Source organism: Melospiza melodia, chromosome 14 (assembly GCF_035770615.1).
Source record: "Melospiza melodia melodia isolate bMelMel2 chromosome 14, bMelMel2.pri, whole genome shotgun sequence".
NCBI classification, from domain to species: Eukaryota; Metazoa; Chordata; class Aves; order Passeriformes; family Passerellidae; genus Melospiza; species Melospiza melodia.
In genome coordinates this window covers 2,856,713-2,884,329 of record NC_086207.1, presented here as the reverse complement: position 1 = coordinate 2,884,329, position 27,617 = coordinate 2,856,713, and the positions used below count along the sequence as shown (strand labels likewise).

At 47.9% G+C, this 27,617-nt stretch overlaps 1 protein-coding gene across 6 annotated transcripts in view; it reads left to right on the top strand.

Annotated features, from left to right (window-relative positions):
* Positions 1-22,689, top strand: part of FBXW11 (F-box and WD repeat domain containing 11) — a 58,127-nt gene extending 35,438 nt beyond the window's left edge. For all 6 annotated transcript variants that reach the window (XM_063168432.1, XM_063168433.1, XM_063168431.1 and 3 more), the window contains 10 exons: positions 2,870-3,056; positions 4,340-4,430; positions 11,609-11,746; positions 12,257-12,375; positions 13,507-13,756; positions 14,684-14,802; positions 15,317-15,427; positions 15,957-16,035; positions 17,441-17,629; positions 20,421-22,689. In XM_063168432.1, coding sequence (XP_063024502.1) covers positions 2,870-3,056; positions 4,340-4,430; positions 11,609-11,746; positions 12,257-12,375; positions 13,507-13,756; positions 14,684-14,802; positions 15,317-15,427; positions 15,957-16,035; positions 17,441-17,602 — 1,256 coding nt within the window. In that variant the 3' untranslated portion in view covers positions 17,603-17,629; positions 20,421-22,689. The remainder of the gene's footprint in view (positions 1-2,869; positions 3,057-4,339; positions 4,431-11,608; positions 11,747-12,256; positions 12,376-13,506; positions 13,757-14,683; positions 14,803-15,316; positions 15,428-15,956; positions 16,036-17,440; positions 17,630-20,420) is intronic.
* The last annotated feature ends 4,928 nt before the right edge of the window (positions 22,690-27,617 follow it).

The window sequence follows — 27,617 nt, the reverse complement described above, 5'->3', positions numbered from 1 at the left end:
GTTGTGTGTCTGCAAGCTTTGGTCTGAACTCCTTTTTCATACAGAAACTGCTACTGCAGAGGTGTTTTAGTTTAGGAACTCTTACATTTTAGTGTTGTTCTGAGTTTCTGCTTAGATGAGTGCATCTAGTTTGTCCGCTCTCGTTGCTGACCTGAGAGCAAAATCACTTGTGGATTTTTATTGTGTTGTCCAACCCTGACTCCTCCTTTCACAACCTCTTCTGACACCCACAAGTGTCAGCCTGTGTTGATATGTTCACATATGAAATCTGATTTTGTACTTGCTCAGTGAATTTTTTCACAAAAATGCAGAGCAGCAATAGTGGATATACAGAATATCTAGGTTGTAATATGGTAAAGTTGTGGTTTTTTTCAATAAGTTTTTGGAAGAAATTGTATCTCTGGGTTCTTGCTGCTAGGGGCAGTGATTCATATGATTCTTGGAAAGGGAAAAGTATGGACATTGTTTGCAGAGTGGGAAATCAGCCTGGGTGAGTGCTCAGTGTGTTCTGTGTGCCCCTGGCACAGCCTCACCCTGCAGTGTGTGAGCAGCCTGGGCACAGGAATACCAGGACAGTTCTGAGCACTGAGGGTGGAAGAGGCCATGCAAAACCTGAAAGCTAAATCCTAAAACTCCAAATCAGCTGCTCCTCCTAGAAATGACTCTCCAGACCCTTCATTTGCAAGTCTGATCTTCAATTAAAATTTTGTTTGCTTTTCTACCTCAGGGCTGATAGAGAATTGGACAGATCTTTCATTTTATATATTTCTGCCTAAGAAAATGTTGGAAGGTTTGTAAGGTGACACTCGTTTACACCACATTTGTATATACCAAAATACATCTTTACAACTTCTGTTGCTTGTCCCCAGTGTAAATACTGGGAATTGTTCCCATGTTCAGCCTTCCTTGAAGGTGCTGTGGCGTGCAGAGAACATCTGTCCAGATTTACCCAGGAACTTAGTCCCAGCTGCTTGAAATCAATCCTGTGTTGGGCTGCAGGCAATTAAAGGAACTGGAGTACCACTCTCAGGCACATGGAGGGATTTCTGGGGTCATTCTGTGCAGGGCCAGGAGTTGGAGTTGATGATCCTTGTGGGTCCCTCCCAACTCAGGATGCTCAATGATGCCTTTTTAAAAGATGGCTTTGCTTGTCTTGAGGAAGTCAAATTCTTTTTTTGTAAAGAGGAGTAGTTTTTGCTCACTGTCCTGACCAATGTTACACCTGTGAGAATGCAGGAAAAATGGAAGAAGAGTAGATGGAATTGTTTTCAGTGACAGAGTGGTAACTGTGGCATGTTTCCTGATCTAAGTGACTGTTTTGTGTCTGATGTTGATCACATTTAGAGAGTTGGCATCCCACATTTGGGTTTCATTTTCACACAAAGTGATATTTATACACAGACCTTTGAAATCCCTGTGAATTTTAATTGTTTGAATTTATTATTGAAGTTCAACCAAACCTTCAGCTGTTCCCTCTAATCAACAACAGCTCTTTTTCACCATTTCTGTTAAACTGTAAAGACTCTGTAGAGTCATAAGGGATGGCTGTCATATTTTCCTTTGAAAAGTCTACCAATAGATGTCAAATTCATTTTACTTCAGAAAGTGGAAAGGCTTTAGTACCTATTTCAGAAATTTTCTAAAACAAATCCCTGTCTTTTAATGTAAAATAGGGATATGCAGCTATTTCAGGCCTTAATTTGTCTTAAACTTAGTCCTGCATGTTGTCTGACATCAAATCTATTCTTGAGATTTTCACTGCTAGCAGAAGTTCACATGTTTAAATTGCTACATCCAAAAGAGATGTCAAGTGAAATATTTACCCTAATTAACATAATAGGATCAGGTCCAAAGCACAGACACAAAGGACAGGGCCACTAGACATATGTTATAGTTACCTAAATGATGTAGAGTAAATCAATAAATGAGTAGACTCACATGTATTAGTTTCTGCTGTCTGCTGCTGTTCATTTTTATGAAGGCCATGTGAAATTCAGTGTGCAGTGGAGGACTGTATGAATATACTTTCTTCATGCTCTAGAAAATAACAGTAGTTCCTTTGATTTGTCAGGACTGTTTGAAGCCTAAAGTGGGCTGTCATGAGATAAAGTGGAAAATTAAAAAGGTCGTCATCTCCTGGTTTGAAAGATTTTTTTCATGCTTGGCCAAGGGGTGTATGTTACTCATGAAAATTGAGTTATTCAACATCTCAGGTTCAGGGAAGTTTTGTGGAAAGCAAAATTGCAGGTCTTTGAAATAAGGAACAGACTGAGCAGTGACTTTTCCACAGGGAAGAATTTCTCTCCAGTATCCCATCTAACACTGCCCTGTGGCAGGGAAGCATTCCCCCTGTCCTGGCCCTGCAGCTCCTGATGCAGAGGAACTTTCCTGCAGCCCTTCCTGACACTGGCAGGGGTCCTGAGGCCCCCCCAGAACCTTCCCTTCTCCAGGCTAAACATTCCCAGCCCTTCCAGCCTGGTTCCAGGGGGAGCTGCTCTGGTCCCTCCAGCAGCTCCAGGGCCTCCTCTGGACGTGCTCCAACAGTTCCATGTCCTTGTCTTGGGGACACAGAGCTGTGATCCCTGCTCCAGGTGGGATTTCAGGAGAGCAGAGTGCAGGGGAGAATCCCCTCCTGGGCCTGTCCACGCTGCTTTTCCTGCACCATAGGAGGAGTGGAAAGACAGGCAGGAAAGACAAAACCTTGGGGATATTTTGGTGTCTCTGTGTGCACTCACGTGTAGCTGGTGCCCCTGCCAGTGGCAGTGTTCTCACATTGGTGCCCTGCCCTGAAGCTCTGCATTCTCAGTGTCTTGCAAAGCTGCTTTGGTTGTTTCTGTGCACTCACTGACTGCTCTTCATTTCTTTGTAGAGCAAGGCTTAGATCACATAGCAGAAAACATCCTTTCCTATCTCGATGCCAGATCCCTGTGTGCAGCAGAGCTGGTGTGTAAGGAGTGGCAGAGAGTGATCTCAGAGGGGATGCTCTGGAAGAAGCTCATCGAGAGGATGGTACGCACGGACCCGCTCTGGAAGGGGCTCTCCGAGAGGAGGGGCTGGTGAGTGCTCACTGGGGCTCTCAGTTCTTGGGGGGCTCTGGGTCCCAGGGTGAGGGGAGAGATGAGAATTGACTCCCAAGTTCTTAGAAGGCTGGTTTATTGTTCTATTCTATTCTGAAAATTATATACTAAAACTATACTACAGAAAGAGAAAGGAGACATCAGAAGGCTTGAAAAGAATAATAATAGAAGATATATATAAAGATATCTTATAATAAAAGATATATATAAAGATAGCTTATAATAAAGATAATAAAAGCCTGTGACAGACTCAGAGAGCCTGACACAGCTGGACTGGGATTGGTCATTAAGTTAAAACAGTTCACATGGAACCAAAGATGCAGCTGTTGGTAACAACCTTCAAACCACATTCCAAGCAATCTGATAATTATTGTTTACATTTCTTTTCTGAGGCTTCTCAGGAGAAAACATCCTGGTGAAAGGATTTTTCATAAAATATGACAGTAACACCTGAGCTCCCCTGCTGCTGCACAGCCTCCTGCACACATCCTCCCACGAGCTCTGCCCCAAAGGAAGGGTACAGGAGATGGGTATTGCTGAGCTCCTCATCTCTGCTGGGGCTGGAGGCCAAAGCTGTCAGCTCCCCTTTCTGCTCTGCCTTTGCCCCTGTCCTTTTGAGCTCCCATGTCTGACACCATTTTTTCTTGCTTGAGTCTGTGCAAATTTGGAATTTCTATATTGTGAGGAGAACTGTCAGTTCCATCAGCTCACAAAAAACAGTGCCAGCACATTTGCAGGGCTTTTTCTCAAGTGAATTATTTCCAATTGACTTTTTCTGGTTTGGTTTTGGTGGGTTTTTTAAAATTTGTTTTTTCTGTTTGCTTTTTGTTTTTGTTGTCGTTTTTGTTTTTTTCTTAAAGTATAAAATAGCAGCTTGGGCTGCAGGAGCCTCTCAAAGGGAAAACCCTTGTTTTCCTGTCCTTCCCAAGTTTCTGGAGAGCTGTTCTGCTTCAGAAACCTGTTTCCCTGTGCTCTCTAGTGGTGTGCCTGAGCAAAGGCATGTACAGAGCAAGGGGATGGCACAAGGATGAAACCTTGTGGAGCAGGAAATCAGAACTGGAAAACACTTGTTATCTTTTTAACCTTGGACATTCTAAATATTTGCCAAATTGCAAAGTCACAAGGGCTGTAATAGTGATACTAAAATTCTCCCAGACATTTCTTAGTATATGTGCTGAGGGTTTTGTTCTGGGCAGGCTTTGCATTCCTGTGAAGTTTGAATTCTTTGCGGTACACTGAAAACTGTTTCTCCTTCTTTCTAGGGATCAGTACCTGTTTAAAAACAGACCAACAGATGGGCCCCCAAATTCCTTTTACAGGTCCTTATACCCAAAGATAATCCAGGATATAGAGGTAGGTGTTCTGATCTGTCCTGTCTGCAGGACAGGTAATGGGGCTGATTTTGGGGTTTCAGAGGTGGTGAATGTTGGAACAATGAATCTGTGTCACTGCTGCTCCTGGGGTGATGTAAAAAGCATCCTCAGCAGCTCCCTGGCACAGCAACTGCATTGGTTTAGGTATTAACACCATCTTTTTTTGCATTTCAAGAGTTTTGGAGCTCTTCTGAGACTATGGATTTTAATAAAATAGCACGTTTAGGACACACTACTCCAAGAAAATTCCCTGTATTGCTGAATGTTCAGTATACTGGTGATACACTCACTTAGAAGGTGATCTGACATTGATGCCTTAAACAGCAATTATTTAAAATGTAACTTATTCTAAAGCAGTGGCTGAGTGTTGCAAATACAGCTTTGGTCCTCGTAGGGATTTTTCCTCTCTGCAGTGGTTTGATGGGGACAATCATCAGTGCTATGGTGATGAACCCACAGGGCCATCAGCAGTAAAGAAGCTTCAAATATAAAATTTGGCTTATCTTGTTTTGAGATTTACAGAGCTGGGCTTGCCTTGGTGGTTTTGAAATATTTCTGATAAATCAGGATTATCCCAGCTGTTCTGCCAGCAGGAGAAAATGTGTCTTCCTCTGTTTGCTGTACTCACCACAAAGCTCTGAAGTTACACCACAGACTGTCATGGATTTATTTCAGGATGGGAATTTATTGGTCTGAAATTCATTAGTGAGGAAATGCGTTTTGATGTTGAAGACAGATGTGAACTAATGGAATCACTGTGTGGAATGGCAAATGGCAATTTGTGCTTCTTGGCACTCAGGAAACAAAATTATCCTCAGCTCTGAACTCAGCTGTAAAATGGTTCTGCTGGAAGCCATAATGTATTTTCCAAATATCTTTTTATAAACCTTGCTACATTATTTAGAGACGTTTAAAGTACTGAGCATGAAATACACCTTAGGCAAAATATGACCAAACTTGATATTTACCTGTAATCTGAATGATCCACTTAATTATGGGAGGGGAGTTGTATTTCCCTGTAGGGAATGAGAGTGATGCTGCAATGATAAGAGGCCTGTGGGATTTAGAGCTTTTAGTGTGATATTCTCTTGCTTTCTGCACAATTCTGGCCTAGTTCTGTAAAGAAAATGGGCAAAAAGCAGCATGAAAATGTTTGCCTAGAACACTAAAACAGTTTGGCATTACTGTAACTCACACTTTTAATGTTATTGTTCTGAAACTCATTTGTATAAGTGGAACATTTGTGTAGGCACAGTTGTTATTAGAGATGGAAGGACTCCTTGAAGGTGTTCTGAGGGCTTTTGAATTATCTAAATCTACTCTTTAGTGTTTTGGTTCTTTAGTTGCTGTGGATTTGCTTTCCAGTGCACAGAAACAAAGCTCTTGAATTAAATACTTCTTGCTAGGATGAAGCAAATAGGAAAAAACCCAAACCCCTTGTGCTTTTCTCATCCCCAATATCAATAATAAATAGAATAAATTGTCAATATTTGAAAAGCTGTGAGTGGAAAAGAGTAGGATTTTAAAATGTATTGTAGCAATGAATGTTTCTGCCACAGCAGGTTTCCCCCTGCTTGCCTATTCCCTCAAGCCCTCTGAAATATTCCTGTTTGCCAGGTCTCTGACCTGGAGTGGGGTTGGTGTTTGTGCTGATAGTCAAGGGCCCAATAATTCTTCCACTTCCAAAAATCTATTAGAATTTTTCAAATAAATCACCCTTTAAAGTACTTTTCACAAACTGCTTCCCTAAAGGGCTGTTAAAAGAAGCTTTCAACACTGCTTAAAATGTAGAGAGTGAGTACCAATAACAACAAAACCTAGCTTTAAGATTAACTTTTTCCTCCTCTTCCTGTTTTTGTTGCTCTTCCACAGTTTTGTATTTCTCCATTCTTCCATGTTTCACAGCAAGGTGTAGAAGCTCTTGAATAAAACTTTCATCTTAGATGTCATGAAGAATTTTTTGTCTCTGAATACCAAAATGTTTTTTCTTCAAATATTTGCCTGGATCTTAAATTAAAGATCTTCCTGTTTCTGTCAGAGGGTCAGAGTTTAGGGAGCCATATTAGCATTTATAGAATTATGTACCTGTTGTTAAAAACAAATTCAAAGGATGGGGTTTTTTAATACAGTTAAATACATTTGATGTATTTAAATCTTGTCATTTGGTATTTTACCACAAAGATGGACCAAATCCTGCTAGATTGTTTCCAAGGGTGAGAGTTAGGAATTTACTGCTGGTGCTAAATTGGGTTGTGGGCAGAGATAAGCTCAAGGCAGAATGTACTCTCTGAGTGTCAGAATTTGAAAAATAATCCCAAACCTGAATTAACAATTGGAAGGAAAAATGAGAAATGATAAACAGCAAATTTGAATTCTTTCCCTTGGGCTCTGCTTGCATTGTGGGTCAAAAGTTCATGCAGCCACAGAGTGGTGGGAGCTGAAGGTAACACAGGCAGGGGTTTGGCACAGGGAGCTTCCCTTGCCTCTCCAGAAATGTGCTGGTGCCAGTGTCTGTTTACTTCATGCCAAACACATTTTAGGAACATCATGTCACTTCTGAAGTCATTTGATTTGAAAATAAGAGGACATTTAGAGATCAGAAACCAAATTCTTGGAAAGAGATGGTTATTCCCCACCTCCACTGTGAAACCAAATATTTAATTAGGTTTCATTTCACAAGAGGTGGCCCAGTCCCTCCAAACATCTCCAAGTCACATGTTGAACTGCCAGTGTTCTTTAGGAGCTTTTTTTAAAGGGAAAACCTTTTTTTGATTTGGGGGTTTATCCTAGCAAACCAGTCTTGGTGTGAGCCCTTGTGTGTGGGGTCGCCGTTCCCACGGGGCCAGGCTGGGAGAATTAATCCTGCCCACTCCAGAACCCCAAGTCCCTGGAATGTTCCCATATTATTTGTGAAGCTTGGCCAGCTATTGTGTTGTCCCCTCAGGATTAGCACAAGGCTCTATTTCTGGTGATGAGTTGAGAAGACTTTCTTTCATAAATGTTCTCCTTATCTTGAGGCACATGGTGAGTGCCCTCAGTTTGTTTCCATGGAGACTTGGGTCCACCTAATTAAGATGAAAATAAAAATGTGGTTTATTCGAAGACTTTACAAAGATATGGTGCCAGGCCATCAGATAAACACTCTGTGTTCTTCTGATTTCTGGAAAAGTTCAGGTTTTAGGACTGGAACATAAATTTTAAAGCCTTGGGACAATTTGAAAAGGGAAAGAAGTCAGTTCTTGCCCTGAGTCCCTGCCAGCATTGGGACTTGGTTGTTTATGAAGATTGCAGGGTATAATTTCTGAGGGAAATGGGTTTGTTTAGTACAGCTCTAATTATGATGCTGGAGAAATTTTATGTGCATGTGTGGGGAGAATCTGGTCAGCATTAGATACCTCGACATTTTTTCAGCCAGCCTTTGAAATCTCTATTCCACAGGCTCTTTCCAAAAAGCATTTCTTTAAAATGAAGCTGGCCAAGGAGAGAGGAGGCTTTGGAGCAGGAGGGACCAAGTTCTTGTGGTGCATGGCACAGATTGCAGCTCTCTCCTCTGAGCAGGGCAGAGCTGCCCTGGGCTGGGGCCCTGCCTTGGCTCCTTGGGCTCCTTTGCCCCACAGCACTCCTGCCTTTGAACACAGCCCTGGAAGGGAACCTGGGGGTCTTTGCTTATCAGACCCTCTTAGTTTGATCATGAATGAATTATTAAGTCCTCACCTACCCTGGTGACACAAGTTCATTTATTTGTGCCTTCCCTCTGCTGTGGTCAGGAGGGATTTTCCTTTTTCCCTTTGAGGAAAGCATGAGGAGAACAAAGGGTTGGATTTTCGTGGCCTAATGCATCAGGAGAAATCCCTGCATTCATAACAAATGTGGATGTTCCTTCTGCTTTGTCCTGCCCCACTTGTCCTGCAGGAGAATTGTGTATTCAGAGGGAACAGGAACTCCTTGGTTTATGGGATTAAGATAAACCCACTTACTCTGCAATAACATTCACAAGGATAAAAATGCAATTGTTAGCCAAGGAACTGAACACAGTGTACATTATCCAATGGTAAAAAAACCCTGCTCCTAGCAGATTATCCTTAACACTTCCAATGTATAGTTAATGTTCCAGCTGTTAATGCAGATGAATTGCATTTTTTTCACTGTGCATCTTTGCACCAGAGAATGTATTCTGGCATGGTCAAGGCTTGGCTACACCTCTACATCTTGGACTATGTTCTGTTTGTACTTTTCTTGCTAAATGCCTTTTTTTCATTCAAGCCATTTGTGCACCACTTCAGCTGCCAAACGACTCTCCTGCTGTGGCAAATGCTAGGTCTTCCCCTTGTATGTCCAGATTTTGTTGGTTGTGCAGCATTTGTGAGCTCCTCACTGCTGTTGCTCTGGTGAGCTTTTAGGAGAGTGTGAGAAACTGTGGGTGTGAACTCAGAGACTGTTCTGCCTTTTACTGGGGAAACCTGAGTTCAGAGGCAGAGAAGATTTTTGAGGGCATGTGTAGAAAATGCAGTAGTGGCTTTTGGATGTCTTGGTGTTGGTTTGGAGTCGTAAATACACAAATAAACTGTGGGATTCTTCAGCCCTGACTCCCTGGTGCTCATAAGAGGCCACAGACACAGTGATCTCCCCATACCTGCTGTCCTCCCTGCTCAGTGTACCCAGTTAGGATCTCTCCTGGCAGGAGGGTGCAGATGAAGACTTTCACTCCTGCACCATGGAGCAATGACCAGAAATTCCCTAATTCCCTGTAGCAGAAGCTTTCATGTGGTTGCCAGTTCTTCATTAACCATGTTCCTCTCGGAGGGTCCTCCAGTTGCCCACCCACTCAGTCTGTTCAGGCATCCCAAGTGTTATTTCTCTGGGTGTGCACATCTGGTTTCACTCCACTGCCCAGGGAAGTGCTGCTGTACATTCTGTGTGTCATGGCTGCTTTCCCAGCATCCCAAGAATTAAGGCAGCGTGAGGGGATTTTACAAGTTCTCCAAACACAGGCACTGTTTTCCCACAGTAGCCACACCACATAATGCCTGTATGGAATGACATCTCCTCACAGAGCTGAAATGTGCACTTGTATGTGCCTTACTGCCCTCACAGAGGTACACAAGACATTAGTTTCCTTTATCTGAAGCCAGCATTTTCCCATGGGGAGCAGCTGAAGTAGCTTCCTATAGTGAACCTGTGAGAATTGAGCCAGCTCGTGTCCCCAGTGCCTGGTGAGCAAACTTCCACTGTGTGCTGCTCTGTCTGGGGAGCTGTGACCAGCAGCATTTCTGATCTGGAGGGTTCCCAGTGTGTGCTGGAGCTCTTGGGAGTGCCTGGCACAGCAAGCTGAAGTGTGGAAGTGCTCACAGATCCTTCACAGCCCCTCTGGCACGTGCTTGGTGCAAGCTTCGTGCAGACCTTTCCAAGAACAGGGCTTTGGGGAAGCTCTCCCTTAAGACTATTCAGAACTGAGTATCTGAACATAAATAGTTGCTAAAACTATTTAAATTGGCTGACTGGAATCTCTGATGCCTTATCTCCTGTGCCTCCAGTGTTACTGTTTCATATTTAAATCTGCTGCCTTCAGATGTATAATGACATTGGTTCCTGCTGTCACGCCTGCAGTCCTGTCCTGTTCCTGAGGGTCACAGGAGTTGATGAGCTGCAGTCCTGCCCTCCTAGCCCAGATGAGATGAAGCTTGGGAGCTGCCTGTGCTTCCCCCTCCCAGCCTGCATTGCATGTGAGCAGGGAGATGAGCTGGGCTGATCTCCCCAGGGCAGTGCCAGCTTTGGCCCAGCTCCCAGTGGGCCAGTCAGCAGGGCACTGGCTGGCCAGAAAGCTGATCCCAACCCACACCCTCACTGTCCTGATTTCATTGATTTCCCCACCAAACTGGAAGGGAATGAGGGGGCTCAGTGATCTGTCAGCTGCTCCTCCAGAAGCATCTCTTCATATTTGTGATTTACACAAATTCCTGGGGCACATCAGGTTTGTATTAGGACTGGGTGTAATTCTCTCCAGATTGCATAATGGGAGACAATTTAAGGAGCAAACAAGTGGAAGACAAAGTGGAAAGTCAGTTTTCCCTTGAAGCAGACATGTTTTCCTAGAATTGGGATGTCACAGTCACACTCCATTTCTGTCTTTACTGAGGGTTCAGTCAGTTTTAATCTTGGAGGAGCTGCAGAGGTGCCTGCTACTGCTTTGGAAGTTAGGATTACATAATAAATATGCTTTTCCAAACAAACTGTCAGTCTGTCAGCTTCTCCCAGGTTTCCATGCAGTATTTGGGGAGAATTCCAGGGAAATAGCTAAACAGATGGCCTATTCTGATCAAGGCATCCCAGCCTGCCCAGGTGCTGCTGGTGTTGACCTGGAGTTCTGGGCACACATTCTCTTATGGTTGTGTTAGGATCTTGCTGTCCAAAACCCCACATTTCTTTGAATCCAGCATTGATTTTCCAACAAGGAGTAAATCTGATTAAGACCTGAAAATGATGCTGGTTCTGCTGTGAAATAGTTTGCAGCTTTTTGAGGCATGTCAGGTCTTCTCCTTAAAAGTACCTCTCCGAATGAAAATGTTGAGAATTACTCTTGCACAGATTTCAAGTGGGGGGAGGAAAGCAAGTTTGGGTTGTTTGAAACCTTATAGTTCCTGCTGAGCCTTAATTTTTATCAGGATATCTTAACACCTCTTTGCAGGGTGTGTGAGTACAATTAATGGGTGATAGGGCTGGTAGGAGAAGGGAATCCCAGGAAATCCCTTCACCCACATGTAGAAATTAGCAGTTCTGTAATGTTGGTCACCCAGGTGAGGCTACACAAGGCACCATGTGAGCTCCTGGTCTCATCTCTGCAGCTTTTGTTGGTTGGTCACATAAATGTGGGGGGAAATGGTTCTGGAATGTATCTCTCTAATGGCTCCTTGTGTAATCCTCATTAAGGCTGGTTGACCATGATTTCCTCCATAAACACAGCTTTTGTCATGACAAATGACAGAAGTGCTAATGGTAATTCATTGTGGTTTGTGTGCCTTTATTGGGAGCAGGAGAAGAGATTTGGTTTATGTCCTTCAGATTCAAGGATGGTGTGTATAAAATTGGGGAACTGGGGGGGGGTGTGGGACTGTCCTGCTGCAGCCTGAGGCCCAACTCCTGTTTCTGCCCTCTGGCCAGACTATAGAATCCAACTGGAGGTGTGGGAGGCACAACTTGCAAAGGATCCAGTGCCGCTCTGAGAACAGCAAAGGGGTCTACTGTTTACAGTATGATGATGAGAAGATCATCAGTGGCCTACGAGATAACTCCATTAAGGTGAGCCCTCCCCTTGGTCCTTGCCCTGGCTGTGGGTGGGGCCCTGCCCTGGAAGCTGCCTGTGCTTCCTGGTGTCTCTTCATGGGACAGTGCCTGGTTGGTGAGGGTGGCATGTCCTCACCCACACTCTGCTCTGGGAGCCTGGGGCACTGCCAGGGATCACGTCCATTAACCACAGAGGTTGCCCTGAAATCAGTGTTCCCCAGGAGGGGGAGGTCTCTGTGTGCCACTGGCCTTGGCTGTTTCATTGCCAGGACTTTGCTTCCATGCTCATCCTCCTGGCACTGCTTTGGCTGGACAGGATTTGATCTCCTCATGGTGCTAGGTTATTTTTCACTGTTCTCTCAGAAACATACATCAAGACTTCCTAAAGCTGAAGGGAAGGACAAGGCCCACTGATGGGACACACTCACCCCTCATGGTTGTCCTCCTTTGCAGCTGTGACAATGTTCAAGTCTTGATCCATGTTCTTGATGTGGATAAGCCATTTACCCTTCTTGTTTCCTACAGATTTGGGACAAAACAAGCTTGGAATGTTTGAAAGTATTGACGGGACATACTGGCTCAGTTCTTTGTCTGCAATATGATGAAAGAGTTATTGTAACTGGATCTTCAGATTCTACAGTGAGGTGAGTGTTAAGTTCTTGTACAAAAATAATTTGAGTTTCAGGGCTGGGAATATTTTCAATAATCTCTAAATATCAGAAAACATCCCTACGATTAATGTGATATTTGTATTCCAGAAGCAAGATACTCATACTTGGCAAAGGATCACATTAAATAATTTTTCTTCAAAATCTATTTTGTTCTTTTAGCATTAGGAATTTTGAAGGAATATGACCTGAGGGATTCAAGGCATATCCTGAAGTTTTGGAGTGGCTGATGGCCAACTATGCAATAATTTCTTCAATTAGGGTTTCTTTAGTGCCCTGTGACATGTTGCAGTTGTGACTCTTACTGAGAGGGTGTTCAGTACACATGGAGCACTGCCTGACGTGCAGCTCTGCTGGCAGTGAGGACACTTCAGCAGCCAATCTTCCTGCCTTGCCAGAGTTAGCCAGCCAGAGCTCTCCTGTGGAGACTGGGGCAGGCTTGTGCCTGTTCTCCCCCCATATTGGGAAAAGGCTCCCAATATTCCCAGTTAGATTGTGCCTGGGCCAGTCTGACCCTCGCTGCCGGGCCAAAGGCAGCAACTGCGGTGTATCACCCCAGAGATACCTTGGCTTGCTGGTGGTTGCAGCTGGGCACTGAACAAGTCCAGGCTTGTTAGGAACCCCATTTACCTCAGGAGGAATGGCTTCAGGCAATGGTGAAGAGAAAAAGGAGAGGATTCTGCTGGAGGGTTTAATGTCCAGAGGTTTATTCCATAGTTACAGAGGTCCGAACGTGAGCAACTGCTCCAACAGAATCCTGGCCGCATGGTCTGATTCACCTTTTAAGCTCAGGGACAGGGGGAGGGGAGGTACAGGTGAGCCACCAACCAGGTGGGAGGGGCAGGGTCTCAGGGGAAGATGACACCCAGACAGGCCAATGACCTCTGGGCATAGGGGCATCCTTTGAACTTGACCAACCACACGACGCCTTGCTGGAATGTTCAGCCTGATGGACAGGACTCACTCAGCATGGGGGCAAGGGGGAAGGGAGAGAGGCATGGGCACACCTGGGGGAATGACCTGGAAGGCCAAAATGGGACATTACAGCACACCACAACACCCCCAGAGCCTTCACTTCTCGTGGGATAACGCTGCTCTCTCCCACAGGGTCTGGGATGTAAATACAGGGGAGGTTCTCAACACGCTGATCCACCACAACGAGGCCGTGCTGCACCTGAGGTTCAGCAATGGGCTGATGGTGACGTGCTCCAAGGACAGGTCCATCGCCGTGTGGGACATGGCGTCCCCCACGGACATCACGCTGCGCCGCGTGCTGGTGGGACACCGCGCCGCCGTCAACGTGGTGGACTTCGATGACAAGTACATCGTGTCAGCCTCGGGGGACAGGACCATCAAGGTCAGTGGCAGAGCTCTGATGTCTCTCTGTGAGCAGCGTCCTCTTGCTGGCTCTTGGTGACTTTGGGCACACAACTGCACTGGAGTATTTTCATGGAAAAGCAAAGCCCATTTGCTGTTTGAACTCTTTGTCTCCAGATCAGCTGCTCTGTTGAATGTGGCACATCCTGTGCCTTTTTCCAGTGGTATTTTTAATTTCACTTGGCAGTTCTGTCCAGACATGAAATTCCTCAGCAGTGCCTTTCCTCACCATGCCTTCCTAGCAGCTCAGCTAGGCTGTGCCATGTTTGAGGGATTCAAAGGCTGCATTTGACATACCAGAAGATTTGAGTTACCCAGAGTGCACTAATATAACAAAGGCATTTCCACCCTGCCCTCTGTGAACCAGAGCTGCCTTAGCCTGGGCCAAAAAGTTCTTGGCAGTCCCATGTCCAAATCTCTGCCAGAGATCCTGCTGCACTCTGTAGGAAAATGAGGCACTTCATACTCTGTGTTACAATTTCAATTACAGTTCATTAAAAATGGGCAAAGTTGATTGAATCCTTTAAGGTTAAGACCAAGCCTAAAGGCCATTTGGACCTTCTCTTACTAAGAGCTTCCTAATAATTTTTTTGGTAAAAAAGTGTGAGGGTTTTTTGTTTGCTAACTCCAGTTTTAAGAATTATTTTTAACTTATGAAGTGTAATGAAGGTTTTGAAATTATTTGGAGCAGTCTGAAAATATTTTAGATACAGCCCCCAGTTCTTCTCAGTGCCATAGCAGTGCCTGTGCCTCTGTCCCTGCTGGGTCCCCACTGGTGCCCGGGCCCTTGGTGTGGGTTTTCCCTCCTGTGTGAGCCCCAGGCCCCTCTGTGTGTGAATTCCTCGTGGTTTCCATGTGGAAGGAGTGCTGTGTGCTGCAGCTCTCAGGGGTTTGTCCCTGTCCCCAGGTGTGGAGCACCAGCACGTGTGAGTTCGTGCGGACGCTGAACGGGCACAAGCGCGGCATCGCCTGCCTGCAGTACCGCGACCGCCTCGTGGTCAGCGGCTCCTCGGACAACACCATCAGGTGGGTGCCTCCAGCTGCTGGCCTGCCAGCAGGGCCTTCTGTCCTGGAAACAGCATTTCCCTCAGTTCTGATGCTGCAAAGCTTCCTTGGCGTGGCTTGCCATTGGAGCAGATGGTTTATAAATGGGGCTTACCTCAGTGGGGGAGTAAAGTTTCACAACCTTGTGGAAGAGTGGGACACTGAGGCTTCAGAGTGAACAAAACCTCTTATCTGCTGCTGTATTGCCTTGTCCTTTGCTGGGAGAGATGGAGAAGACATTGCTCTCTCGTTTTCTTATTTTCTGAATTTCTAATCAATGGCTTACAGAAAAAACACTGTTGGGATTTCCCAGAATAACACACATCTGAGCTTTACTTGCACGAGATTCTGAATGCTTAAAATAATTTTAATATGTGTACTGTAGCTGCTCTGAATGACACTTCTTACAGCAAATTACATACTCCCCATAGCAAACCAGGCAGTAGGTGCTTAACCCTGGCTGTGGGAATCAGCCTTTCTCCTGTGTTCTCCCCAGGCTCTGGGACATTGAATGTGGTGCCTGTTTAAGAGTGTTAGAAGGCCATGAGGAGCTGGTTCGGTGCATCAGGTTCGACAACAAGAGGATTGTTAGTGGAGCCTATGATGGGTAGGTCTGAAAGCAGTTCCCAAAATTTAGCCTTTCTCTTGTGGGGCTCTCAGGAGTCTGCAGACCATTTCTGTGGGCTGATTGCAGGACTCCTCTCCAGAGTGCTTCTGGCTTGCTCAGTGTCTGCAGTGCATTGTGGATTCATGGCTGTTACATCCATATCCAAATTCTCCGTTTCTTTCTCTGCCTGGAGAGTTACTGAAAACAATTCTGGAACTGGGTTTGGCTGTAGCCTTTTATTTGGGCTCAGTGTCTGCCTGGGGTTGGTGGGCCCAGCTTCATTCCCACATTGCAGAGGGGTCTGTGTGTGCATTGTCAGCTTGTCTGTCACAGGTGTCACAGAGCCATCCCTGGAATGGCTGCTGCAAAGAAACTCAAAACCACCTGGCTTTTACAAGCTTGAGCATTAGTATTTCTCACAGTGTGCTTGATCCTCAGGAAGTAGCTGTAGGGAAAACATGGCAAGCTTTCCAGGGCTTTGGATGTTATTTTCTATGTTTTCATAATTTCTTTCTTCTCTTACTTTTAGGAAAATTAAAGTTTGGGACTTGCAAGCTGCTCTTGACCCTCGTGCCCCAGCAAGTACGTTATGCTTGCGTACATTAGTGGTAAGTAAAAACTAATTAATTTGGAGCAGTCAGAGGTGTTTCAGTGCATTATTGGGGAATAGGTGGGAATGTCAGGATGGTTTATGAAGTCTATAGGGCTTAAGAATGAAGAAAAATTTATTATCATATCCTGAATGATTTGCATCTGAGCTTAAATGAAAGAACAGATTTTTCTGGTTTGAGATTCTCAGATACTCTGAAAAGAAACAGAAATCATGATACTGTATCAAATCACTCTGGTTATTGGTGTTTCCCTAATGTCACTGTAGGGCTGCTTTTAAATTTCCTCCTAATAAAAAAGGGGCAAGAATCTTTCCCAGACTTTTTTCCTAACACTTCACTTTGGAAGGAAGAGCTGGGAAGGGGAAGGAGGCTGAGTCCAACAGGTTGCCACAGGAACTCTCAGCCCCTCAGAGGACAGTCACATTTAAAGCTTAAGTTGCTTAAGGTATATTTTTCTTTGTAATGAGGGCTTTGGCTTATGACAGCAGACTTAATTAAAAATGGGGGAATGAATTCCTTATTCTTTCCACCCAAATGTGTGTGGAACTTTACTTCAGGAGTCAGTTTGACAAGCCCATAGCAACTCAGAGTCCTTGACTCTAGGTGTTGCATGTGTTTAGCTTTTCCAGCACCTGGAGAAGTGCTTATGTGCCTGGAAATGCTTCTCCTTTTTCTTTCTCTTCAGTAGTCTTGGTATAGAGATGAGATTTAACTATTCTTTTATTTAGTTTTAGTGAAGAAGTTCTTTGTTTCTATGTTCTGTAGGTATCCTGTGGCTTAGGTTGGAGTGTGGGATCACTCTGCCAGCTTGGGTTAGTTCTCCAGTAAAGGCAGAGTCCTCACTTTAATGAATGTGGATAAGCTGCACTAAAGGGGGAAGAGCCTTTTCTGGGCTTCTTGGGCCACTTTGAGATTTGTTGGAAGCTGCTGGAGCATGTGCTCCCCATCTTATGGCAGAGTTTGAGTTCCTGGCTGCTGCTGCGTGAGCGTGAGGATCCTCTCAGCAGGGTGGAGCTGTGATGTGCTGTTTGGGGCTGCACACAAACAGAGTCAGCAGAGAATTCTGCAGGAGAAGGAGCCCTGGCAGAGCATCAGTGCCAGCTAGGGCCAAAATTGCTGCCCCTTGGTGGACAGACAGCTTCCATCTGGAATAATCTCAGCCTGTGGCTGGGCTGGGCCCACTGAGGGAGGCTCAGGGTGCAGCACTGGATTTGGGAGCCGTGTGTTTCTGTAAAGAATTTATATACAAAAGCAGCTTTTCTTCTATCTGTGTATAATTATGAAGGTTTTTAGTCAGCATAGCAGAGTTTGAACATACCTTGTGTGTCCAGATCCCTGTGCGATACCAGTGCAGTGCCATGTTTCCCTCTTGCCTTGCTGACTGCTTGCCTCTTGCCCACAGGAACATTCAGGACGTGTCTTTAGGCTCCAGTTTGATGAATTTCAGATCATTAGTAGTTCCCATGACGATACAATTCTGATTTGGGATTTCTTAAATGTGCCACCGAGTGCCCAGAACGAGACCCGCTCTCCATCTAGAACATACACCTACATCTCCAGATAACAGTCTGCACTTTACTGCCCTCAGAAGGTAAGGCTCCTCACTGGCTGGGGCTGGGAAATGTCTGAAACATTCCCTCTGCCTGCAGCTTGGCTTAGTCAAACAAGCTGAGGTTTTCCTTAAGAGAATGAAACCTTTTTATGCCACTTCTTTCCCCATCTGGCCTTTGTGTGGTCATGCTCCAGCTTGTCCTGTTGGCTTCTCCCTCCTGTAAAGTCTCATGGTTATAATTGGGTGTTGAGGGTTAGAGAGAGCTGTCATGCATTCACAGCATTGCTGGCAGTTGAGGAGCCTTGGTGTATGGCACAGACATTCCAGCTGTCCCATCACGTGGGAGCTCTCCATGGCCCTGCTGCCTGTGGGGAGCAGTGCAGGGATCTGAGCCTGGGGCAGGAGCAGCAGCTCTGTGAGGAGCACAGGTGGCAGGGAGAGCTCTCAGAGCTGTCTGAACCAGAGCCCAGAACTCGCTGGAGTTTGGTTCCCAGTGACTGCAGTCAGTGCTCAGAGCCCTTTGTTGGGATTCTGGATTCTTCTCTCTGCCAACAATTGCACTTCAAACTACACCTGCCTGTGAGAGCTGGGGCTTGGAACACAGGCACTGCCTTCCAGAGCTCAACAGGCTCTGCCAGTGCTGCCCAGGAATGGACACACCACAGCAGGAGGAGCTGGGAGTGACATTGCCCCAACAGGAAGGATTTACTGTTTGAAGTAGATAACGAGCACTTTGTTTAAATGTGGTGTGGAAAGCCTTCCTGTAAGAAAGGGTTTTCATTATCTCTCTGGATACATTTGTCCCTGCTGTGGCAATGTATTCCTCAGGGTTTTGCACTCCTGCAGGACCTGTCAGGCTGGGAAATCCCTTCCCTTGTGGAGACACACTTGGAGGTGCTCCTGCTAAAAGATGAGTTTTCTTTCATCTCAGGAAGGGTAAGCTGCCTTCCCTGCTACCAAATTCCTTTAAAAGCACCAGGGCAGCCTCCTCTGTGGATCTGACCCTGGGATCTGTTGGCACATTGCTTTGGGGTCTGAGCCAGCAGTTGGCCATTGCCAGGCTGAGCTGCCTCAGCATTCCTGGAATAAGGAGGAGCTGTAATGCTGTGAACATGGGCCATGTGCAGAATCCCAGCTAAACCTTCCCTTCACAGCAGGTTTTAAGAACCCTGATGCAGGGGTAGCTTAGTGACAGTCATGGAGTGGCTCATCCTGCCTGGGGCAGGACAGGGACACCTGGAAAAGCTGCATTTTATCAACAGTCTCCATCTGCCTTCCAGTCCTGCATCAGTTGCATCCTTGCTTCTGTTAACTAAAATGATAATTTGAGATGGACAAAATCTGTTTTTAAATTACAGATTGGGCATAGGTCTTTAAAAGCCACATACAGGGTGTCTGAAACACAAAAAAAAATCACAGAATCATAGACCATGCTGAGCTGAAGGGACCCACAGCCCCTGTCCTGCCCAGACCCCCCAGCAGTCCCCCCTGTGCATCCCTGGTGTCCAAAGGCTCCTGGAGCTCTGGCAGCCTCGGGGCTGTGCCCATTCCCTGGGCAGTTCCTGAGGAGAAACTTCTCCCAAAATCCAGCCTGGCCCTGCCCTGGCCCAGCCCCAGCTGCTCCCTCAGCTCAAGAATGAGGCGTTGTGTAAAATTCCTGTCTCTCCTTGAGCAGCGCCGGGCTGGTGCCATTTGGCCGCGTGGCACACACAGCTCCATCTCTGGGTTTGCCAGGGCAGGGGGAGATGCTCTTGGCAGGGGTTGTGCTGCTCACACCCTGCACCCTTGGCAGCTGAGCACAGCTCGGCCTGCCTGGCCCAGGAGACACAGCTGGGACCACACAGCCCCCAGGTCCTGCTGTTGGCAATGACAGTCCCTTAACAGCCATTTCCTCTACTGCAGAGATGCTGTGATGTCACTTCTTGACAGGTTTGTCTGACTTGAGAATCCGAAATGCCTAAATCTACATAAATTATGGTCAAACAGCTAATATTTCATCATGACATTTAATGAAACAGTTTTATAAGCTTTCAAGCATCACAGTCTTGCGAGTTTTGATGCAGCCCTGCACACGTTTTTACAGGCTTTGCAATGTGAGGCTCTTCAAAGTGGATCAATTTTGACAGTCCTGGCAGTTGGCTGTGAGAGTTTTAGTGCTTTCTGTTGAATTCCTGTTGTTTATTGTAACATGATAAAAATTGTTACCATATGATAGTCTAATATTCTGGTATTAAGCATTAGGCCTTGGGCTGAGGGAAGGGAAGTCAAGAGCAAGTGCCTAAGGATGTTTTAACCTTTCATGGGAATGTCATATCAGAAGAGGGAAGTTCTCCCTAGTCCATTAAAGATGGTTTTGGGAAGTGGCAGGTAAAATCAAAGTTCAGATTTAATTGCACTCGGACCTTACACTGATAACAGAGCCATCAGGCTGGAAATGGGATTATCAAAGTATTTGAGGGTTTTGTCTGTTTTCCTAAAAGCTGCTCATGTATTAAAGCAGCTGAAACTGCCTCCTGTGCAGTGTGAGGAAGAGAGAACCATCAGTCCCCTGGCCATTTTGGGTTGGGTTCAGGGGGCTGGGCTGGGACTGTGGCTTTGTGAGAGGAGACTGCCCCTGGGTCACTGCCAAGGAGCAGAGCTGTGCAGGGCCTGGCTCCTGCTGCAGTGGGCTCAGAGCCCTGCCAGCAGCCCTGGCTGTCCTGCATCTGTGTCACCTCCTGCACATGCCCTGCCCTTCCCCTCCTGGCCTGGATGCAAAGGATGCTGTGGGCCTGGGGATGCTGCTTGCTCTGTGCCTCCTCTCAGTTCACTTGTCTTTTGTCTTTTTCAGGGTTCCACAGTCTTGAACTACTGGATTTTTGGCTACTACATGCCTGAAGATGATTGACAGCTAAAGTCAGAATTGGTTCTAGATGCTGTGTAGATGCAAAGCAGCACAATTCTATATCTAAATTTCTTAATCTTTCCTGCTCTCAGTGGTCGTCTTTGAATTTGCTACAAATTCACTGACTTGGAGTAGATGAGTTTCAGAAGCCTATCCTTCCCTGCTGTGAGAAATCCAAAGCTTCACATGTAAATTGTCTGTAGAAACTGAACTCTGATGGCTTGTTTTTCAGATATAAATCAGAAGTCAAGAAAGGACTTGGCCTAATTTATATTGCTTTGCACTTTTGTCTGACTTTAAAGGAAAAAAAAAAACATTCTCCAGTGAAATTTGGGTGCCAAACACATGCCCAGAATGTACAGAGCTTTGCTTTCCAGTCACCACTGTCCTTTAGGCGTTCCCCATGGCAGGTTCAGAGCCCGTTCTGTTCCATAGGTGTACGTTGGACTCTTAGAAATATTTCTGAGTTGCTCAGTAATATTTTTGGATTACAGTTTACTTGTTTCTGCACCAATAATTTCTTTTAAATTAAAGATTCCCTGTAATTCAAGCTAGGTTATCTGAACTAGTTGTATAGCACTGTCTTTTCCTTTGCCCTGTGCTCTGTACTCGCCGTCCTGCGCTTCCTGATGTTTGCTGTAGTCCCCTCCTTCCCTGTGTGCTTCCCTCATCTCGGATACTGTGTAAGCATGTAGATACCTTGTACATACAGCAGAGCCTCTGGTGCCAGCCTCAGGGTGTCCTGACACTACACACCTAACACTCAGCGTGGTGGCACTTGGCAGCAGGATGTCCCGACCCCTGGCACTGGTGGTGACATGATTACCTAGACACTGTCTCTGCAAAAGGAGGTTTTCAGTATTCATTAGTTGGGGTTTTGTTTTTGTTTTGGTTATTTTTTGGTTTTTTTTTTGTTTTTTTTTTTTTAATGGGAACTACATATTTTAAAATGTAATTTCTAAACTTTTTAAAAATTAAAAACTGTTTAATTTATGTTCTGTATCTTATATTTTTGTGCCGCGGGGTTTGCAGCTGTGTGTCTCTGACACCAGTGGGGCCTCCCAGCCCCTGCTGATGTCCTCGGTAGCATTAGTTTGGCTGCTCAGTGGAGAAGATACCATGGGCCAAAGTTCCATTATTTGTGTTTGATTTGTGACACTGGGTGATGGTGAGAGGAGCTCGTTCCAGTCACCGCTCTGCTTCCTGTGCTGGTGTCCCGGGAGGATGGGCTGCCGTGTCCTGGCTCCTCCGTGCTTTGTTAGGGAGCCTCCACAGCTGCTTCTTCAGTTCTCTCGGTGTCCCTGTCATCTGTGTGGTCACACGCAGCCCTGGTTGTGCCGGGGCCGGGAGGAGCCGTGCACATGCGGTGGATTCACTCGTGTGCGGGAGGGCTGGGCTGGCACGGGCTGTGCTGCCTCCCCTGTCTGTGTCTGTGCTGTTCTGTGCTGGCAGCAGCTCTTGCCTCTGTGGGGTTGTTGCCTTTCCCTGTGCAGTCCTGGGGCAGGGTGGGGACAGCGGGGCAGCTCGAGGTGTCACAGCCCAGCCCCTCACGGGGTCCCTGCAGGGCTCCCTCCCCGCCCTCCCTGTTCCTCCAGCTATTTATTCATCCAGATGAGCGAATGTGATGAAGTCCAGAAGAGCAAACTCGCTCCTGAGCGTCCATAAGGTCACTTTTTGGTAAGCTTGACAGTAGTTCGTGCAAGTGTCTTACTTTACCCTTCTCATCTAATAGCTTTAATATTAAACTGTTTAAAAAAGATCTGTTGCAGCCCTGAAGAAAAAGGTTCTTTGTTTCTGAAGAGCGGAGTCCTTTTTTTAAAAATGCATGTGTAAGATTTAAATTCCTGTTTTTCCTTGGGAGATAATGGTATTTGGACATGCAGTCTAAACTTCTTCGTGCTTTGTGTAACATAGCAGTGGACTTTTGTGATTGGCACCCAAGGAACTCGACTCCTGGGATTCATGGTAGTGATCCTGGCTGCACTCTGGACTTTGTTTTGCTAACCATAATTGAGCAACTGTACATTACTGCGATATTAATGTTTCAAAGCACTGGGATAGTCTAATTCTAACTTGTAATTATGTTTGCCAATTATCTGTTTGGAAAGTTGGTGTATGAACAGCTTCTTGAAACTGTTAAATTGTACAGATATCGTTCATGATCTAAAGCTTTGTACTGTGGAATGTGCTTAATAAAAAAAACGTTTGAACTTAATTTGTCACATGAATGGATGAGTGATGTCACCTCAGCAGGGTTTGGGTGTGAGTTAAGGATGGGTTGGAGCAGCCTGGCTGGGGGGTCCCTGCCCAATAAATGCCCTTGCAGCCCAACCCAGGGGCAGACACAGGGCCTGTGGAGCCCAAGCCCATCTGGCACAGCCCAGCTCCTGCTCTGGCACAGGGGTGCTAGCTGCTGTTCCACCCTTCCCTTTCTTCAGGACAAACTGGGAGGAACACTGAGACCTGGAGCTGAGCTCATTCACCCATCACAGAGGTCTGAACCCCACTGCCTCTGCAGGAACATCACAAGGAATTTTTCTTACTTTACCAAGATTGCAGATAGAATTTTTAAAATACTCCTCATCTCCTGGCTTGTTGAAGCAGCCTCCATGCCTTGAGCTGTGCAGAGTCTTCCAGGGCTCTGACTCAGGAAAAGCTTTGCCTTGGGCTTTCCTTTGCTGTGCAGTGACTTGTTCAGTGCTGGGTTTGGTGGGTGTTTCTGGGAGACACTGACCTGAAAAGGTTTTGGAGGTGCCAGAAGCTCCACTATAAACATGAGCAGTTCTGGCTCAGCATTGGCAAATCCAGGCCTCAGGAATGGCTCCAGTGCAGATGACTTCTTGCTCTCCTTGCCCCACTGGCGATTCTGGATGGGAGTGTTGGCAGCAGCGTTGCCTCTGTCGGGCTGAGGCTGCCCCTGCAGCTGGGTGAGTGCAGGCCCCTCTGGTGCCAGGAGAGCTCTGTGGGAGCACAGCCTGGCCCAGCTCAGGACGGGCTTCTGAAGGCCTTGCTGGATATCATTATCCAAATAAGCCACCAAGGCTCTGGGATGGATCTGCAGTGTAAACCTTGAGGTCAGGCTTTAACATTCCAGCACACCTGGGTGGCCTTTGGGTTTGGTTGTTTTGTGGGTTTTCCCTTGCAGCTTTCATGGTTGGCTGTAATTCCCACCAGAGAATTTCCCAGGGAAGTCGTGGAGGCCCTGGGTGCTCCCACCCATCCTGGGGGATTTGAGGCCCCTTTGGACTCTCCCCATGCCCTGTCCTGAGCGTGGAGTGCTTGTGGGGCTGGGCAGTGCCCTGGGAGGGCGGGCAAGAGGGCAGGGCTGGACCCCAGGGACCCCCACAGGCACTGGGGTCTCACTCAGGCCCAGCATCTCCTGCCAAGTCCTTCCCAAACTGTGGATGGGGCTGAAGCAGCACAATTCCAGAGGGGAAAACTCCATAAAACCTGGCCTTGGGCACTGCCAGGGATCCAGGGGCAGCCACAGCTGCTCTGGGCACCCTGTGCCAGGGCCTGCCCACCCTCACAGGGAACAATTCCTCATTCCCAATATCCCATCCAGCCCTGCCCCTGGCAGTGGGAGCCATTCCCTGTGCCCTGTCCCTCCATCCCGTGTCAATTGTCTCTCTCCAGGTTTCCTGGGGCTCCTTCAGGCCCTGCAAGGCCACCCTGAGCTGCCCCCAAAGCTTCTCCTGTGCAGGTGAACAATGGCAGCTGTGCCAGCCTTTCCTGCCAGCAGAGCTGCTCCATCCCTGGGATCATCCTGGAGCCTCCTCTGGCCTGGCCCCAGCAGCTCCAGCTCCTGCCTGGGCTGGGGCAGCTCTGCAGGTGGGAAATCACCTGAGCACAGGGGCACAGGGGCAGAATCCCCCCTGCCCTGCTGCCCATGCTGGGGAGATGAAGGGAGAAAAAGGACCTTTGGAAAAGATCCTTTTCTGCTCCCCATCCCAGCACAGCTTTTGCTAAAAATTCCAGGCCAGGCTGAGTCTCCAGGATCACTCCCCAGCCTGGCTGTGCTGCCAGACACAGCTGTGCCCATCCCTGCAGTGGGAATGGCTCCCGTGGGAAGCTGCTCTGGCACCCAGGCTCTCTGTGGTGTCTGTGTGAGCTATCCCTGTGCCACAGTGCCAGGCACAGTCCCTGCTCTGTGACAGGGACAGGATTTGGGGCTGCCCTGCCCCACAGCCCTCAGTAGGGCAGGGGGATGGCAGCATTGGCTTCTCCAAGCTCCAGCTTTTCCCTGGATACTTTAAACACATTTGTGCAATGCTCTGTGGTGCTGAAACAGAACTCGAGTCACTTGTTAATCACTCGCACACCAGGACCAAGCAGTTCTGGGCAGTGGGTGCTCCATGGCAGAGCTCCTGTCCTCTGCAGAGCTGCTCTGCAGCAGAACTCACTTCAGGGCAGGGGATAACAGAATTCAGCAGTGATTATCCAAGCCTGTAGGAAACATCCTCTTGGAACAGCTCTGGGCACTGGAGCAGGGTGAGGGACTGCAGGGAGTCGAGGCCTCTCTGGTTCAGGCTGTCTGAGCTCACTCAGTCTCCCTGAGTGGTTCTATCATCACCAAACATGTGGCACATGCCCACTAAAATCTGTGAGCACTGACTGAAATGGTCCTTAGTATTTTTGTTTTGAGATTCTTTTCTAAAAAATGTTGTAAACAGTAATTTAACAGATCAAAATTGCAACTGAACCAAAGAGAGACCCGCAGTATTTTCCTTGGGCTTTGAACACTCAGGACAGGAGCTGGGCGCATCCAGCCGGGCTCCAGGGTTGAGCACCAGGACGGCCCCGCTGCCTTCCCTGAGTAGCAGCAGCGCTGTGGGAGCGCTAATTGGGAACCGTAATTGGTTCCGGCTGCCTCTGGAAGGGTTTGCAGGGACCTCCGTCTCTCCCATCTCGTGTTTCCCAGCGTCTGCTCGCTGCTGAGCCCGGAGCAGCCCCCGGCCGGACAATCCCCGTGGCAGAGGATTCAGGGATGCTCTGTGGGGTTCCCGTATCAGCTCGGGGAGGCTCCGCGCCCCGGGGACCCCGCTGCTCTCGCGGGTCTCTCTCGCCCCTGACGAGCTCTGCAGGTCCTGCAGTCCCCGCCCTGCAGCTCCTCGCTGATGGATTGGGTGGGAAAAGGCGCTGGGAGCGCTCTGCAGACACCTCGGCGGCTCCCGGTGCCGGGGCTGCTTTGGACGCTGGCAGGAACATCCCTCTGGGGCTTCCCTCTGGGTCATCCCGCAGGGACATCCCACAAGGACATCCCTCTGGGCCATCTCTCTGGGGCATCCCGCAGGGACATCGCTCTGGGACATCCCTCTGGCTCGTTCCCAGAGCCCCGGGCACCCCGGGACGCTCCCAGCCCTGTCCCCAGGCCCAGCGGCTGCCACGGGAAGGTCCGACGCAAACCCGCCCCCAGACCGGGGCTGTCCGGAGCGGGGAGGAGGAAAGCGGCGCCGGGGGTGGCCCCAAACCTTTCCTTTCCCTCGGGTCCGGATATCGCCCCGGCCTCCGCATGTGGAGCCTCGGTGTTAGAGGGGAGGCAGCGCCTGCTCCGCCCGACCCCCGGCACTCCCCATTCCCGCCCGCTGCTCCTCGGCGGGGCTCCCGTCCCGGTGCCCGCTCCCTCATCCCGGCTCCAGGGCAGGGGGGGACGGCAGGAGCAGCCCCTGGGCTGCCGCAAGCACGGCAGGAAGGAAGATCCCGACTGCGCCAATTGCTTGGCGGGGTCGGCGCGGCTCTGGCTCAGCCCCTCCCGGGTGGCGAAGGCCGGGGACAGCCCGGGCGGGCGGGGGCCCTTCCCGAGAGAGCCGGGCCGGGCTGCCCAGCACAGCACAGCCCCTGTCCGCCAAGCACAGCCCCTGCCCGGCCCACTGAGCACAGCCCGGCCTGCCCAGCACAGCCCTGCCCAGCACAGCCCCTGCCCGGCCCACTGGGCACAGCACAGCCCGGCCTGCCCAGCACAGCCCTGCCCAGCACAGCCCCGGCCCAGCACAGCCCCGGCCCGGCCTGCCCGGCCCGGCCGCTTCCCTCAGGAGCTCCGGGCTGCCCTGCCCTGCCCTGCCCTGCCCTGCCCGGCCGCTCCCGAGCCCCTCAGGCGCTCCGGGCCGCCCGCTCCCGGCCGTGGCTCATGGAGCGAGGGGAGTCCCTTCCCTGGGCGGTGGCGCTGCCCCTGCTCCCCCTGGATGTCCCTCGGGAGCCAAGGGACCAAGGCCGAGGCCTGGAGCCGAGGGCGATGCTCTGCCCCTAAATCACAGCTCGGGGCGCATAATCCTGACTTCACACTTTTTCCCAGACAATATCTTTCCATATAATCTTAATGATTCCTGCTGCAATAACAAATAGGCAGCCCTGAGAATAACTTCACACTTAATTGCTCGTGCCAAGAATCTCACCACTTGGCCCTTCTCTGGGTGTTTTCCCTCCAATCCATCTGCACAAACAGAAGTGGGCCAGTTCTGTGCCTCAGGAATGAGGAGATAAAAAGGCAATAATTTATTTTTCCACCAAAGCTAGAAGTATTTTATAGAATTTGCTAAAGTTTTTGTTTCAGGAAATTTCATCATGTCTCCAGGAAAAAAAAAAAAAAAGGCGCCTAATTGGCCTCAGATTTTCTAACTCCCTTTTCATTTTTGTAATATGAGGAGGTCTAGGTCATCTCAAGGTCACTGCAGTTAGTGTTGCTTTAGTGCACCTCTGTGGATACCTCGTTTCTGCAGCAGTTTTTCCTTGAAAAACAGCCCCAGCCTGCTGCTGTAACAGCCACTTTCCTTGGCAACCAGTTGCATTCCTTTAGCATATGGAAATATTTTTTAAAACACATAACATATAGGGCTGCTTGTAGGTGAAATTCGCCAACAGAAATGGAGCAAATTCTTCTAAGCCCGTTGAATGGTGCTGTAAAAAAAACGCTTTTTACAGAAAGCTGCCATTTCCCATTATCTACACTAGGATCTTGATGTCAAAATAAAATGCTGGTGGTTATCAAATTAATAAAAATGTTTTGCTTGGGAAAAATTTAATTTTACCACCCTCCCAAGGCTTCCTGCTGTGTTGCCATGTTGGTTTACATGGCTTCAGGTGGTGAGGTCTGATTTTTTTTGGTCTATCTCGGTAAAGCTGTGGATTCCAAATCTTTTCTTTTAG